This window comes from Schistocerca americana, chromosome 5 (assembly GCF_021461395.2).
Source record: "Schistocerca americana isolate TAMUIC-IGC-003095 chromosome 5, iqSchAmer2.1, whole genome shotgun sequence".
NCBI classification, from domain to species: Eukaryota; Metazoa; Arthropoda; class Insecta; order Orthoptera; family Acrididae; genus Schistocerca; species Schistocerca americana.
The window spans coordinates 96,614,388-96,630,070 of record NC_060123.1 but is presented as its reverse complement, the minus strand read 5'-3'; the positions used below and the strand labels follow the sequence as shown (position 1 = coordinate 96,630,070).

The window sequence follows — 15,683 nt, the reverse complement described above, 5'->3', positions numbered from 1 at the left end:
TGTCCAACTCCGTGCAAATAGCTGTCATGGTTTCACCACACTGTTTATATTGTTGGCAAGCAAGAAGCCACAGTTTTTTCAGCTAGAAATGCAGCCAGCTGGGTGGCTCAGCATCTCTGCATCAATACAGGCAATGTTATAAAACAATGACTAAAAACATTTATGGTGTCAATGTGTCAAGAAAACATAAATATAAATTGTTTATTATATGCACAAAAAAGCTGTTAATGAAATAGTCATTTAATGGATGTGAAGTGTTAGTTGCATGAACACACACACACACCATTCATATACCCACTAGATTTTGATTTTTTAAGTGCAAATCTACATGATGGTAATACATACTCAGTCTCTTAACAATACAGAGATGGGTGTAACTGTGACTTTTAAATAAAGTTAAATGGGACAGCACAATCTGTTTATGTAACTGTATGAATTAGCTCAAGTAGGAACACAAACAAACACAAACATAAACACAAAATTCAAGCTTTTGCAACAAACTGTTGCCTCATCAGGAAAGAGGGAAGGAGAGGGAAAGACGAAAGGATGTGGGTTTTAAGGGAGAGGGTAAGGAGTCATTCCAATCCCGGGAGCGGAAAGACTTACCTTAGGGGGAAAAAAGGACGGGTGTACACTCGCACACACACACATATCCATCCACACATATACAGACACAAGCAGACATATTTGAAGACCAATATATATATATATATATATATATATATATATATATATATATGCCACCTTGCTGGGAGGGCCTGTATGAACACGTGGGTGCCTCTCTACTGGTCGATGTTGGGGCCGATGTCAGGCTGGATTAATAACCCTACCATGATCCACATCCTGTACATATACAGACATATATATATATATATATATGAATATAATAGAGGGAAACATTCCACGTGGGAATAATCTATCTAAAAACAAAGATGATGTGACTTACCAAACGAAAGCGCTGGCACGTCGATAGACACACAAGCAAACACAAATATACACACAAAATTCTAGCTTTCGCAACCAACGGTTGCTTCATCAGGAAAGAGGGAAGGAGAGGGAAAGACGAAAGGATGTGGGTTTTAAAGGAGAGGGTAAGGAGTCATTCCAATCCCGGGAGCGGAAAGACTTACCTTAGGGGGGAAAAAGGACGGGTATACACTCTCGCACACACACACACACACACACACACACACACACACACACACACACACACACACACACACACACACATATCCATCCACACATATACAGACACAAGCAGACATATTAATCAGCGATGGTTTTGGGGTTATTGCTGTACACCTTGTCTTTAACACAGCCACACAAAATGGAGTCACATGTGTTCTGATCTGGAGAATATGGCGGCCACTCAAGGTCTCTGGTACCCCAGAGCCATATATATACATATATTTTTCTTTTTTAATTTATATTTTCGGGTGAAAAACTGCGGAATTTGTTGCGGAATGTCATGGAATATTCCCAATTCAGCACCTTTAGTTTGATGAAGTTTCAGCAGGTGGCAGTGCTACACGTAGCCTTTAAAGTGGCATCTGTACAGGAAATGCATTCCAAGCAGACAGCTGTCATTCAGTTTCTTTTGGCGGAAAACCGGAGTGGCAATGATATTCATAGGTGCTTGCAGAATGACTATGGAGACCTGGCAGTGAACAAAAAAAGCACAGTCAGTCACTGGACGAGGCATCTGGCATCATCACAATAAGGTCATGACCAATCTCCCTTGTAATGGCTGGTCGCACGCAGTTGTCACTCCTGCTACATGGGAACATGCAGTCACTCGTTTGAGTGATCAACAGATCACAATCAGACACCTCGGTACTCAATTAGACGTGTCCATTGGTAGTGCTGGCATACCTGTCCACCAGTTGGGACAATCAAAGGTGTGTGCCTGATGGGTTCCTCGTCTCCAGACAGAAGACTCTAAACAGTAACGAATGACCTTATGTGCAGAATTGCTTGCATGTTACAAGGCTGATCATGGCAATTTTTTGTTGAACACTGTCACAGATGATGAAACACGGTTCATCACTTCGAACTGGAAACAAAACAGCAATTCTTAGATTGGTGCCACACCACATCTCCTCCAAGAAATAGTTCAAAGCCACACCCCCACCCAGTGAAGTCATGGCAATAGTCTTTTGGGACTCGTGAGAGGTTATTCTCTTTGATGTCTTCCCTCACGGTGCAATGATCAACTCTGAACAGGATGTGGATCATGGTAGGGTTATTAATCCAGCCTGACATCGGCCCCAACATCGACCAGTAGAGAGGCACCCACGTGTTCATACAGGCCCTCCCAGCAAGGTGGCATAAGACCATCACATAAAATGTGACATAATGTTGGAAAATAGGGTTTTGTTGCCAAAAGAGTTGGGAATAATATGGTGTATGAAATCTTGGATGAAACCAATCTGCTTTCATAAAAAGATGGTGTTGCATTACTTATTAAATGGACCCTTGCAGTAAGAATTATTGACTTCTTTGGATGTTCTTCTCTAGGCTTTCTAGCTTTCATCAGCTTTTCTAAGACAGCTACAACAAAACGTCATTGTTTAAGGTATATGGTGACAGTTACTGAACTATATGAAAAAAACATAAATTAGTTACAAATTATGTCGTGCACACACTCTGTTCAATATGTAAATGTCACTATAGATGTTCGGATTTAGGTAATGACATGTTCAATATGCCTGCCATCATTGGCAATGATGTGACACAGATGAATAGCGAAATTCTGCATGACCCGCTGAAGTGTTGGAAGGTCGATGCTGTCGATGACCTCCTGAATAACTGTTTTCAGCTCATTGCTGTACACCTTGTCTTTAACACAGCCACACAAAATGGAGTCGCATGTGTTCTGATCTGGAGAATATGGCGGCCACTCGAGGTCTCTGGTACCCCAGAGCCAGAATGCAGTCCCCAAAGTGCTCCTCCAGGACATAAAACACTATCCTGCTTCCATGGGCTCGAGCTCTGTCTTGCATGAACCACACCTTGTTGAAATCTGGGTCATGTTGGATAATGCGGCTGAAATCATCTACCAAAACCTTCACGTACTGTTCAGTAGTCACCAGGCTATCAAGGAATGTCGCACCGATTATTCCGTGACTGCACATTACTACATTCACCCGTTGAGGATGACAAGACTTCTCAATCGCGAAATGCGGATTCTCAGTCCCCCAAAAGCACCAATTTTGCTTACTGACGAACCCATCCAAATGAAAGTCACTAAACCAAACAAGGCATGTGTACAAATGCGCATACTAATGCCCATCATGCCCGCAGCCAACCGTGCAGTTCGGACGTCCTAACACAAACCATTCAGAAGTTACTACAATTTTATTTCATATAGGTCGGTATTGTCACACTGTATGAAGTACATTCTGTATAGAAGAAAATGTTCTGAAAAAGTGTCACAAGACATTCTTTTAGTAACTAATCTGATATAACGATGACATACCTGAATAGTGGATTTGTAACTGAATCCAAAAACATGCATGGAGACTGTGTGTTCTCAGCCATTTCGTTCATGAAGTCCAAATTTAAATTGGGTGTTCAGTTCCTTTAAACTGATTTAAATGTCAACAAGATCACAAAATAACTGAAAACCTCATCATTCTAAGCTAGATCAGTTTACTAAACTTTGATCATATGGCATACCTGATCATTGTTTTTAACAAATGTGTTACAATGAATTTTGTCGTTTACATCCTCATATCACTGTTATAAGCAAGAAGAATGAATGAAGATTAAGGTTTGAAATCCCATCAAGAGCATGTTATACGCAATTTAAATGTTTAGCTATAGAAGTGTATAATGAATGAGGAAAGATGAACTCTGACCTTATAGATGAAGCATTTACTGCCAGACAGACATGTAAGAAGCATTGAAGTCCTGTCTGGTAAAAATGGGTTTTCGTGGAACATTACTAGTGCGGCAAACTTTGAGGCAGTGACATAGCAACTTTAACATGATGATGTTTCTTTCACTAATGTAGGGCCGAGTGTTAAGACGGTTTAGGCTGCCTGGAATTGGTAGAAATTTTCTTAGAAACAGCATGTTTGCTGGAACACTCAGCAACTTTCACTGCTGTAGCTGTCAGAGATTAAGTACTCCTTGATTCATTCTATCAACTACTCACAACTGTCCCTCAAAAAAGCAACTTCAGTTGTGATTATGCAAAGGATGTGTAAACTCCTTCCATCTGTGTATCAGTTTTAACCTTGACTAATAATTTGAATTAAGCCCAAAACAAATGTACTGTATCTGCTCTGACATGTGTTTAAGCTCATACACTCATGGGAAACAAAAATAAAGATATAAAGAAAGAAAAGAAGGGAAGGGAAGGGAAGGGAAGGGAAGGGAAGGAGAGAGAGAGAGAGAGAGAGAGAGAGAGAGAGAGAGAGAGAGAGAGAGAGAGAGAGAGAGAGGGAGAGAGATCTGTAACTCTACTTAAACTAACTGTAAAATTTAAGTCTTCAGTATATTTCCAGAGCCCTCCATACAAAATCAAGAAACTCCAAAATACAATTTGATATTGCAGAAACAGAAAACAAAAGCAATTCGCTATTTCTTTCCAGTAGATACTGACAGCCATCTGAAATCAGAACAGAATAAATTTGCTGGATATGAATAACTTGGTGTCAGCTGTATTAGGTACAGATGTTCTGCCTGTTGGTGACATATGAAAATTTGTGTCAGACCAAGACCCAAACCCGGGGTCGCATTTCCATTAAGCTGTCCGTGCAGGACAGCATTACATATGGAAGTTTCGATAAGACTGGCGGGTGTGCGTGAATAGCCTAAAGGTAAGGTGGCTGCTCAGAATTAGTGGGGAATCCAGGTTCAGGTCCTGATCCAGCACAAATTTTGATGTCATCACTAGATAGTACATCCATGCCTTATACAATTGACACCAAGTTATTTGCATTCAGCGAATTTATTTTGATTTATTTTTGTTTTTGTATTGTCGCTACAATGTTGTATCTCACCATGAGACATGCTGTTCATTCTTGTCAACATTTTCCCCACCAGCTATTCTCAGTTCGAGTTGTAAAATGCACCACAAACAGGAGAGACGAATAAAAACATACCTTCAGTAGCAGGGCCTCTGGAATGCCTTCTTTGACATCTTTGCTGTCAGCACTTAGCTCAACTCCGTCCCTCTGGATGGAGGCGCGCACTGTGAGCGGCTGCTGAGCCTGCAGCACGTTGACTGCCACCATGTACACTTGGCCCGGTCGAACCATTCTACTTGCAATTACAAAGTATGTCCTGAAAATAATCATTCTTCTGTAATTAACTGTAAAATACAAACACGCAAAAGTTTAAATACACACGTCCTTCAGATATTTTATATATTTTCTGCCATGTCATGGTATATACATGAAGTGAATGGCATATATACAAGTGTGCTTCTACACAACTGTAAAATATGTACTTTGTGAAACTTTGTATCAACAGTGTTCTGGCAGGTGCAAGTTCTGCTATGTATACTACTGTATACAGTTTACGATGTAGGTATGTTTCTCATCATGTGTGTCTCCTTTTACACTCAGTTCCTTTAGAAAAAGGCATAATGCCCAAACATACAATGAAGAAATAAAATAAATATTTTGTGGTCAAGACTGGAGTTTGATCATAAGTGCAGAACATGACCACAATGTCTCGAAGTTTATATGCAATAAGTATCCAGAATATTCAAAATTTGCTTATTTGGATATATGCATGACTATAGGATAGCAGGTTGAAAAGAAGCAGCACAGGTTACTCTATGCTTGCAAATACTTGAAATCATAGTGTCGACCAACAAGTATTCCAAAAACAATTCTCATGTGGAATCCAGTTAGCACTTTTGCCAAATGACATCCTGAAAATCAAAGATCAAGTAGTCGGTTGAGCCAGTATTTCTTGACTTCAGAAAAACATTTAACTCAGTAGTAGATATAGGATTATTATCAACAGACAAGTATATGAAATATCAAACAAAATTTATCATTGGAGTCGGGATTTCTTGGTACAGAGGATGCAGTGCATTATCTTGGATACGGAATGATGAGCAGTGCTCTCCCTCGACGATTTTTACCCTCCACACTTCCCTCCAAAACTAAATTGGTGATCCCTTGATGCCTCATAATATGTCCTACCAACCGATCCCTTCTTTCAGTCAGGTTGTGCCACAAATTCCTCTTATCTCCAATTCTAATCAGAACTTCCTCATTATTTACGTGATATACCCATCAGCATTCTTCTGTAGCACCACATTTCGATAGCTTTTATTCTCTTCTTGTCTAAACTAGTTATTGTCCATGTTTCACTTCCAAACACGGCTAGACTCCATATAAATACTTTCAGAAACGTCTTCCTGACACTTAAATCTATACTGGATGTTTACAAATTTCTGTTCTTTAGAAACGCTTTCCTTGCCATCGCCAGTCTACATTTTATATCCTCTCTACTTCGATCGTCAGTTATTTTGCTTACCAAATAGTAAAACTCATTTACTACCTTAAGTGTCCCATTTCCTAATCTAATTCCCTCAGCATCACCTGATTTAATATGACAACATTCCATTATCCTCGTCTTGCTTTTGTTGATGTTCATCTTAAATCCTCCTTTCAAGACACTGTCCATTCCGTTCAACTGCTCTTCCAAGTCCTTTGCTGTCTCTGACCGAATTACAATGCCACTGGCGTACCTCAAAATTTTTATTTCTTCTCCATGGATTTTAATACCTACTCTGAACTTTTCTTTCGTTTCCTTTACTGCTTCCTCAATATACAGATTGAATAGCATCGGGGATAGGCTACAATCCTGTCTCACTTCCTTCACAACCACTGCTTCCCTTTCCATGCCCCTCGACTCTTACAACTGCCATCTGGTTTCTGTACAAACTGTAAATAGCCTTTCGCTCCTTCTATTTTACCCCTGCCACCTTCAGAATTTGAAAGAGAGTATTCCAGTCAACATTGTCAAAAGCTTTCTCTAAGTCTACAAATGCTAGAAACGTAGGTTTGCCTTTCCTTAATCTATCTTCTACGGTTAGTCGTTGGGTCAGTATTGCCTCACATGTTCCAATATTTCTATGGAATCCAAACTAATCTTCCCCGTGGTCGGCTTCTACCAGTTTTTCCATTCATCTGTAAAGAATTCACATTAGTATTTTGCAGTCGCGACTTATTTATCTGATAATCCGGTAATTTTCACACCTGTCAACATCTGCTTTCTTTCGGATTGGAATTATTACATTCTTCTTGAAGTCTAAGGCTATTTTGCCTTTCTCATACATCTTGCTCACCAGATGGTAGAGTTTTGTCAGGGCTGGCTCTCTCAAGGCTATCAGCAGTTCTAATGGAATGCTGTCTACTCCGGGGGCCTTGTTTCGACTTACGTCTTTCAGTGCTCTGTCAAATTCTTTACGCAGTATCATACCTCCCATTTCATCTTCATCTACGTCCTCTTCCATTTCCATAATATTGCCCTCAAGTACATCGCCCTTGCATAGACCGTCTATTTACTCTTTCCACCTTTCTGCTTTCCCTTTTTTGCTTAGAACTTGTTTTCCATCTGAGCTCTTGATGTACATACGCGTTATCCTCTTTTCTCCAAAGGCCTCTTTAATTTTCCTGTAGGCGGTATCTATCTTACCCCTAGTGATATATGCCTCTACATCCTTACATTTCTGCTCTAGCCATCCCTGCTTAGTCATTTGCACTTCCTGTCGATCTCATTTTTGAGACGTTTGTATTCCTTTTTGCCGGCTTCATTTACTGCATTTTTATATTTTCTCCTTTTATCAATTAAATTCAATATCTCTTCTGTTACCCAAGGTTTTCTACTAGCCTTCGTCTTTTTACCTACCTGATCCTCTGCTGCGTTCACTAATTCATCTGTCAAGGCTACCCATTCTTCTTCTAATGTACTGCTTTCCCCAGTTCTTGTCAATCGTTCTCTAATGCTCTCCCTGAAACTCTCTACAACCTCTGGGTGTTTCAGTTTATCCAGGTCCCATCTCCTTAAATTACTAACTTTTTGGAGTTTCTTCTGTTTTCATCTACAGTTCATAACCAATAAATTGTGGTCAGAGTCCAAATCTGACCCTGGAAATGTCTTACGATTTAAAACCTGGTTCCTAAATCTTTGTCTTACTACTATATATTATATCTGAAACCTTCCTGTGTCTCCAGGCCTCTTCCACGTATACACCCTCCTTTCATGATTCTTAAACCAAGTGTTAGCTATGATGCTCTGTGCAAAATTCTACCAGGCGGTTTCCTCCTTCATTCCTTACCCCCATTCCATATTCACCCACTACATTTCCTTCTCTTCGTTTTCCCACTATCGAATTCCAGTCCCCCATGATTATTAAATTTTCGCCTCCCTTCACTATCTGAATAATTTCTTTTATCTCATCTGCGGAGCTTTTGGCGTAAGTAACGAAAATCATCTGATGACTTAATTGTTATTTTGTAAATCTTACATTTAACATCATTCATCCCCATTAATGTTGGAGGAAGGCAATGGCAAACCACCTCCGCTAGGACCTTGCCTAGTCAGCGGTGCGGGTCTACCGCATCGTCCCCTACGCTCCTCGGAGTATGGGACCTCATCATCATCATCACATTTAACAATGTATTCAACTGTTTAGATGTATATAAAAGCAAGCGCCGCATGAGTCACGGGAGTCAGTAAGGAAGAGGCATGTAAAAGACAGACTGTCAGAGTCAGTGAGTGAGTCTGCATTATTGCCTTTTGGAAGCTGTATGTGTGAGACTCTTTCAGAGGCTGTCAGACTATAAATGTGTATCTCATCAATGTACACCCAAATCGGTGACAAGAAAAGTGATATACTCTACGTTTTGTTTAGAAATTAGTACATGAGTATTGTCGAGCACTGGGACTTCCTGAAGCGACAACCCCCAAGGATATCAAAGTAAAGTATCTCATCACATGGAGCACGTAAGTTAACATACGAACTTTTATTAACTGTGATTGAAATTTCCCAGTTTTCACTTGTGAATGATGGAGAACCAAACTATTAAATTGCTCCGGTAGTAAGAGAAACACTTCACTATTACCACTGTCCAATTATAGACAGAACTACAGAAACTGTATATTTTATTCACGCTCAGCCCCAGTGGTAATTAAAATGCTTCCCTCCTCTCACATATTGTATTTACAAATTACCCTTCACCGAAGTTTGGCTGTCGCGTTAGCACAGTGCATAGTGTTAAATTGTTATCCTGTATGGTACAGTCGATCGTGGTGTACCGACCAATTTACTTTACCTTATAGGGTTCCTTATCTCACTCGTAAAAACAGAACCCTTATAGAATCACTTTATTTGCCCGTATGTTTGTGTGTCCGACAGTTAAAAAACCCGTTTCTCAGGAATGGGTAGACGTTTCAAGTTGCAATAATGCCACACATAAATGTCTCCGGCCCTTTGGTTGTGTAAAAAATTGAAGCTTCTAAGTCAGTGCAAAGAAAAGATACAGCCATTTATGTCACATATCTTTATGCTCACACATAGTAAACGTAAAGAAAGAAATCAGAAAACTGTATATTGATGGCACACGAAACGAAATTTCTTTTCTCATTTTTATCCAACTTAAAACATCCTTGAAAGTCTTGGAATTCCTGGGATCAATGTCGATACCAAGCAAAACTCATCGAGATTCTTGATTCATCGGATGAACGATATCTCCCCCATAATTAAGTTTGCATGAGTCCTTCTCGCAAAATGGTTCAAATGGATCTAAGCACTATGAGACTTAACATCGGAGGTCATCAGTCCCCTAGAACTTAGAACTACTTAAACCTAACTAACCTAAGGACATCACACACATCCATGCCCGAGGCAGGATTCGAACCTGCGGCTGTAGCAGCAGCGCGGTTCCGGACTGAAGCGCCTAGAACCCCTCGTCCACAGCGGCCAGCTCCTTCTAGCATCTGGGCAATTTGTTATTAGCTGAGTCATCAAATATCGAAACAAAAGAACAAAAAAATACACCAAAAACTTAGGAAAGAGTGGCTTAGAAGTAAACCATTGAAAGATTGGCTTGTTGAGATCCCCGCCGATCCGCCTAGTGCGGTTATGACAATGTAATTAATTTGCCAATTTAATTTATTGTACATTGCAAAAAGCATGTAAAAGCTGAAGTACCCTGTTCTGCTCAGGAGCAGTTGAAACTAGAATCACAGGCAGTTAGGCAATGCAATGAATTTTCTGTAGCAGAAGCAGCTTTAAGTTTATTTGTGGTTAACTGTTACATAAAAAGATCTGTGGATCATCTTAAAGGTGCTGACCATGTCTTTTAGAAGTAATAATAATCATAATAATAATAATATATGGAATGACGATGACAAAAAATTCTTTATAAGTTATTAGCGCATTGAAATTTTGTTATTAGGAGGGTAAATAAGAGTAATGAGCATTTAGCGGGATGTTAGCCCTCAGTTTAACGGAATACATTTTCCTGTCACCCTGTTCACATGGCATTCCCAAAACCGGATTTCGTAAACCGATTTCCCTATACCGCTTCTGGATAGTTATGTAAACCTTTCAAAATCTATTCCGGAAATCCGCTTCTAGGTGCCGGTTTTCCAAATCCGCAATCGATTTTCGCTCCCGTGTAAACGCAATCGGTTTTGAAAAGTGTTTGGCCTGCAAAGTTACGTCTTGTTTTCAAAATATTCGATTAATACGGACTTTTTGTACAGTGAAGGAGAAGTATAAATATGACACTGAGGACGAAGCTATCTATCTGTAATATTTAACTGAAGAGAAATAAACGATTTTGAAGAGAAATAACGATTGTGTTGACTGATTCAGAAACTCCATCAGTTGTGGGCTAGCAAATCCGCTTCAGACTCCTACATGTAAACACGAAAGCGAACAGACTTCTACATGTAAACACGACAGCGAAAACCGGTTTCCGAAATTCGGTTTTCGTCTTCCGGAAGATGCCTCACATGTAAACGGAATGTGTGTTGGCAACGATGGCCATGGTTCGTCAGTCCTGGTTGAGATTTTGTGACGATAAATCAGTGGCTGTCTTTTTTAGAATAAATAAGTAAAAGATAAATTCCAATGTGTCGGTTAGGTCGTTTAATATTTGTGTTGATAATGCTCGATGCGGATTCCACACATGTTTCAAAAAGAGACGACTATTTAGTTTTGAACAGCATCGAAAAATTTTCAAATTCTGCAACCTTGTGCTCGCACCATAATATTAAGGTTGAACCGTGTCGTTTGCGACGGTTCCTGTTTTTCCCTTGGTTTACTCCCGTTTGGAGTTTCCGCGCTCTCCTAGAGGGCGTTGTGGAGCCTCCGCGAGCTCGCTGCTAGCGCGCCGTGCCTAGGGCGGACGACCGCTCTGCAGCGGGACGCTCGGTCCCTCTATGCCAAGTGTGGATGGGCCCAAAAACCCAGGGCGTGAGGACACACAAGAGGCCGTAAATCTATGGACAACGTTTGGTCTCCGTTGATGGGCTGGGGAAGCTATGAAGTCCGCCTGCGGCTGCCAATAACCTCCGGAAAGTGGTGTCGTCACTGAAAGTAAGAGTTTTCATCTAGTTAGCCCAACGGCCGTCGTCTGTCGGGGCCAATCTCCCTATGTTGTGGGAGCTATAAATAACTGTGTGGCAACGTTTCTCCGCTTCGAGTTTGTGGTCGGAAATTGCCTTGCGTGTTTGTTACTGCTCCCTTGCATGATCGTTGATCGTTCATTTGAACGCCATACTGACTTAAGGCGCGCGTCGCAAAAAAAAAAATCTTTGGCTGTGGACCTTCTGCAAACCGTTGTTTTCCCATGGACGGCGTAGATCACTGTTTGGATAAGCACGTTGTAAAATGTTAAATAACCTTGTACTGTCTGGCGGAGAGATAGAGGTAATTAATTATAAAATGCGAGGTTATGTTAATGTTAGCCAATATCTGTTGTTTTAGTACGTGGGCATATTTAACTTTAGTCGTTATTGTGTGTATATTCTTGTGTTAAGGAGTTTAGTCCCCGTGGCATTTTTAAGTGCTCTATTTAATTATATTTAAGGTAGTGCTAGAGTTTCTATTTGGTACTCCGCCTAGCCATGACTGATGGTTGCTCGGTCTGTCTGAAATGTTGGGCCTATTGCGTAGAGACTGTTGTTGACTTGCTCTCCTCAGCTCCGAAGTCCCGTATTGATACTTCGGCGGTAGTTCTGCTGGAATCTCATTTTCAGAAGTTACCAAATCTTGTGAGCACAAATAAAGCTACCTTTGCCTCTTTAATTTTCGTCCGCTGGCCAACAAGTTTTGGTTAGTGATTAAAAATCGCCAACTGGTCTTCCAGTTCGGGTAAATGTTTCCTCCTCCTGGCGGAGCCATCCTCTTTCCTGAGCCACGCTGGGGTTGAGTTGCCAGAGTGTATTGCTGCGCAATGTTCCAGGAGAATGAAATAAGAGGTTAGTTACCTACTCCGCCGTTATGCCCAAGAAAGGCGAATTAGAGTAGTTCTGGTTAACCTAAGTATTGTACACTATTAAGATAGTTCTAGGCTTGGAGAAATTGCTGTTTGGTAAAATTTAGCCTTCTGTGTCCGTAATCCGGCGTATTCCACGATCCAACATTGCTGTAGAACTGAAAGATTTGGTTTTGATAAATGTGCTGAGACGTGACTTTTATTTGCTATTGATAACTGCTTTAAATGAATCTTCTTTAATTTGTGGTTATAATTCTTAATGGTGTAACATTTAATACACGTCTGATTGTCCCCTATGTCACCTACTGACTTCAGAGGCTGAAAAGGTGACCCTTGCTCAAGTTTATGGGACTTTATTAACTGTTCTTTGTTGTTTATGGTGTTAACGATGTTAAAAAGGACTAATTTTAGATTCCTATTGTTTGTTAAATAATTATTAAGTTAAATAGCAAATATAAGAGTGCAAATATTCTCTCGTTGTTACACTTGCTGGTTCTGTGGTTTACACTGAAGGGTGTGACAAACGCAAAATCTAAAATGAAGCTTTGGGGCGAATTAATCCTTTCCCTTATCATTACCGTTAAAGATAACTGATGGTTCGTCGCTTGTTATTGAAAATTGTTGGGAAAATAGTTTGATTGACCCCGCAGAAAGAGTACATCAAAGGTAACATACATCCGAACTTCTGCCCTATGACTAGATGTACAGGGTGTTTCAAAATGGATTTTTCAACTTTGAAAACTCACATAAATTAATTCATGATACCTACAGAGGTGATTGTAGTTTAAATTTGTAGGGAAATACATCAAGTTTTGTCTCGCGTAGTTCGCTACTGCCGAATCGCACTGTAAGGAGCGCCAGTGGGTGTTGGGTTAAAAATGGCTGCCTTCACTGGGCCCGCACGTGCTAGCTGTGTATTTTGGATTGAAGAATCGAATTCGGCGACAGCAGTTCAGCATAATTTCCGTACGAAGTACGCTAAAGATCCTCCTAGTAGACCAACAATTTGAGTGGCATAAATGTTCTGTAGAAACAGGGTGCTCGGTAAGACATGGGACACCATCAGATCGTCCAAGCACATCTGATGACGTCCTTGAGCGAGTGAGATAACGTTTTGTCAACAGCCCAACGAAATCGACCTGGCAAGCTTCTCGCCAACTACAAACCCCACATAGGACTGTTGAGAAACAGTGTGATTTGAAACCGTACAGACTGACGATCGTACAAGCAAAAAATACAGTGATAAAACTGCTCGCAAGAACTGTGCGAATATGTTAAATCGATTACATAAGGATGAATATTTCTTGAACAAAATCATCTTTTCTGACGAGTCGACTTTTCACTTAAGTGGGAAGGTTGCACACAATTGGTTCAAATGGCTCTGAGCACAATGGGACTCAACTGCTGCGGTCATTAGTCCCCTAGAACTTAGAACTAGTTAAACCTAACTAACCTAAGGACATCACAAACATCCATGCCCAAGGCAGGATTCGAACCTGCGACCGTAGCGGTCTTGCGGTTCCAGACTGCAGCGCCTTTAACCGCACGGCCACTTCGGCCGGCAAGGTTGCACACACAACTCTAGGATGTGGGACAGTGAAAATCCACATCAAACATTGCAACATGTTCGTGATAGCTGAACGTTTTTTGGACACTGAGCAAGAACAAAGTGTACCGCCTCCTTTTTCTTCGTGAGAGAACCATCAATGGGGTAGTGTACCTCGATATGTTACAACAATTTTTGATACCACAGGTCAACGAGGATGACCAAGAACGAAGTGTTCACTTCATGGAAGGTGGGAGCACCACCCCACCACCTGGCTGACGTCAGAGATTTTCTCAGTGACCGCTTTCCAGGTCAGTGGATTGGCCGTGATGCAGCAATTGCATGGCCCCCACGATCCCCAGACGACACACCACTCTATTTTTTCCTATTGGGATTCATCAAGGATGGGTAGATCACATAGCTAATGAGGTGTTGAATAGAATTGGGGAGAAGAGGAGTTGTGGCGCAACTTGACTAGAAGGAGGGATCGGTTGGTAGGGCATGTTCTGGGGCATCAAGGGATCACCAATTTAGTACTGGAGGACAGCGTGGAGGGTAAAAATCGTAGAGGGAGAACAAGGGATGAATACACTAAGCAGATTCAGGAGGAGATAGGTTGCAGTAGGTACTGGGAGATGAAGAAGCTTGCACATGATAAGATCAGCATGGAGAGCTGCATCAAACCAGTCCCAGGACTGAAAACAACCACCGTGTTTGTACCTCATGTGCCGGCTTCTCTACCTGAACTTAAAGCAAGTATTTATGCCGCCACTGAGCAAGTTACACCTGCAATGCTACAGCGAGTTTGGGAAGAAACTGACTTCCGATGGGATGTGTGCAGGATAACCAACGGATGTAACATACACCTTTAGTTTAAGGTAAAAAAAAAAACTGTCTCCCCCTACAAAATAATTCTAAACCCAGCTCTATACCTTATTTCAATAAATTTATATGAATTTTTCATGTTGTTAAGTCCATTTTGAAACACCATGCATAGTTAGACAAGATCCTCTAATGGAAATTCAGCCAAACAGGCACTACAATCATTTACTCATGAGAGTGCGGCCGGTCGGAGTCCGGTTAAAAATATTTTGGGAGTGTCGGTCGTGGATGTGAAGTGTCTTAAATACATCCGTTTAAGAGGGAAAGAGAAAGTAAATTGTGCTGCTGACACGTATAGCCGTCGTCTCAAGCAGCAGGAAAGTGTCTGCTGAGCCCAACATCACCGACGGATCACCTTCGGCAGAGTGATAAACTCTGACTCCACGTGACACTGCACAGAACCGGAATTCAGTTGAGGAATTTGGTGAAATCGAAGTGATCAGAACTTCACACATTTCCTTACCTCGTCAGCCAAATATTGGCGATGAGAAATACCTCCGAGTTTGCCAACCTTCTCAAAAATTTTAGAAAAAGTAATGTACAATCGGCTTTATAACCATCTTATCTCAAATAACATACTGTCAAAGTCACAGTTCGGATTTCTAAAGGGTTCTGGTGTTGAGATGGCTATCTACACCTACAGTGAAAATGTGCTTAACTCATTAGACAAAAAATTTCAGGCAACTGGTAGATTTTGTGATCTGTCAAAGGCATTTGACTGTGTAAATCACAATATCCTTTTAACTAAATTAGAATATTATGTGTAATGGGAAATG

General features: G+C 40.9%; 1 protein-coding gene across 3 annotated transcripts in view; it reads right to left on the bottom strand.

The window, feature by feature from the left end:
• LOC124615355 (CD109 antigen) overlaps positions 1–15,683 on the bottom strand; it is an 840,079-nt gene that overhangs the window by 80,704 nt on the left and 743,692 nt on the right. For all 3 annotated transcript variants that reach the window (XM_047143167.1, XM_047143169.1, XM_047143168.1), the window contains one exon: positions 5,112–5,292. In XM_047143167.1, the coding sequence (XP_046999123.1) occupies positions 5,112–5,292 (181 nt within the window). The remainder of the gene's footprint in view (positions 1–5,111; positions 5,293–15,683) is intronic.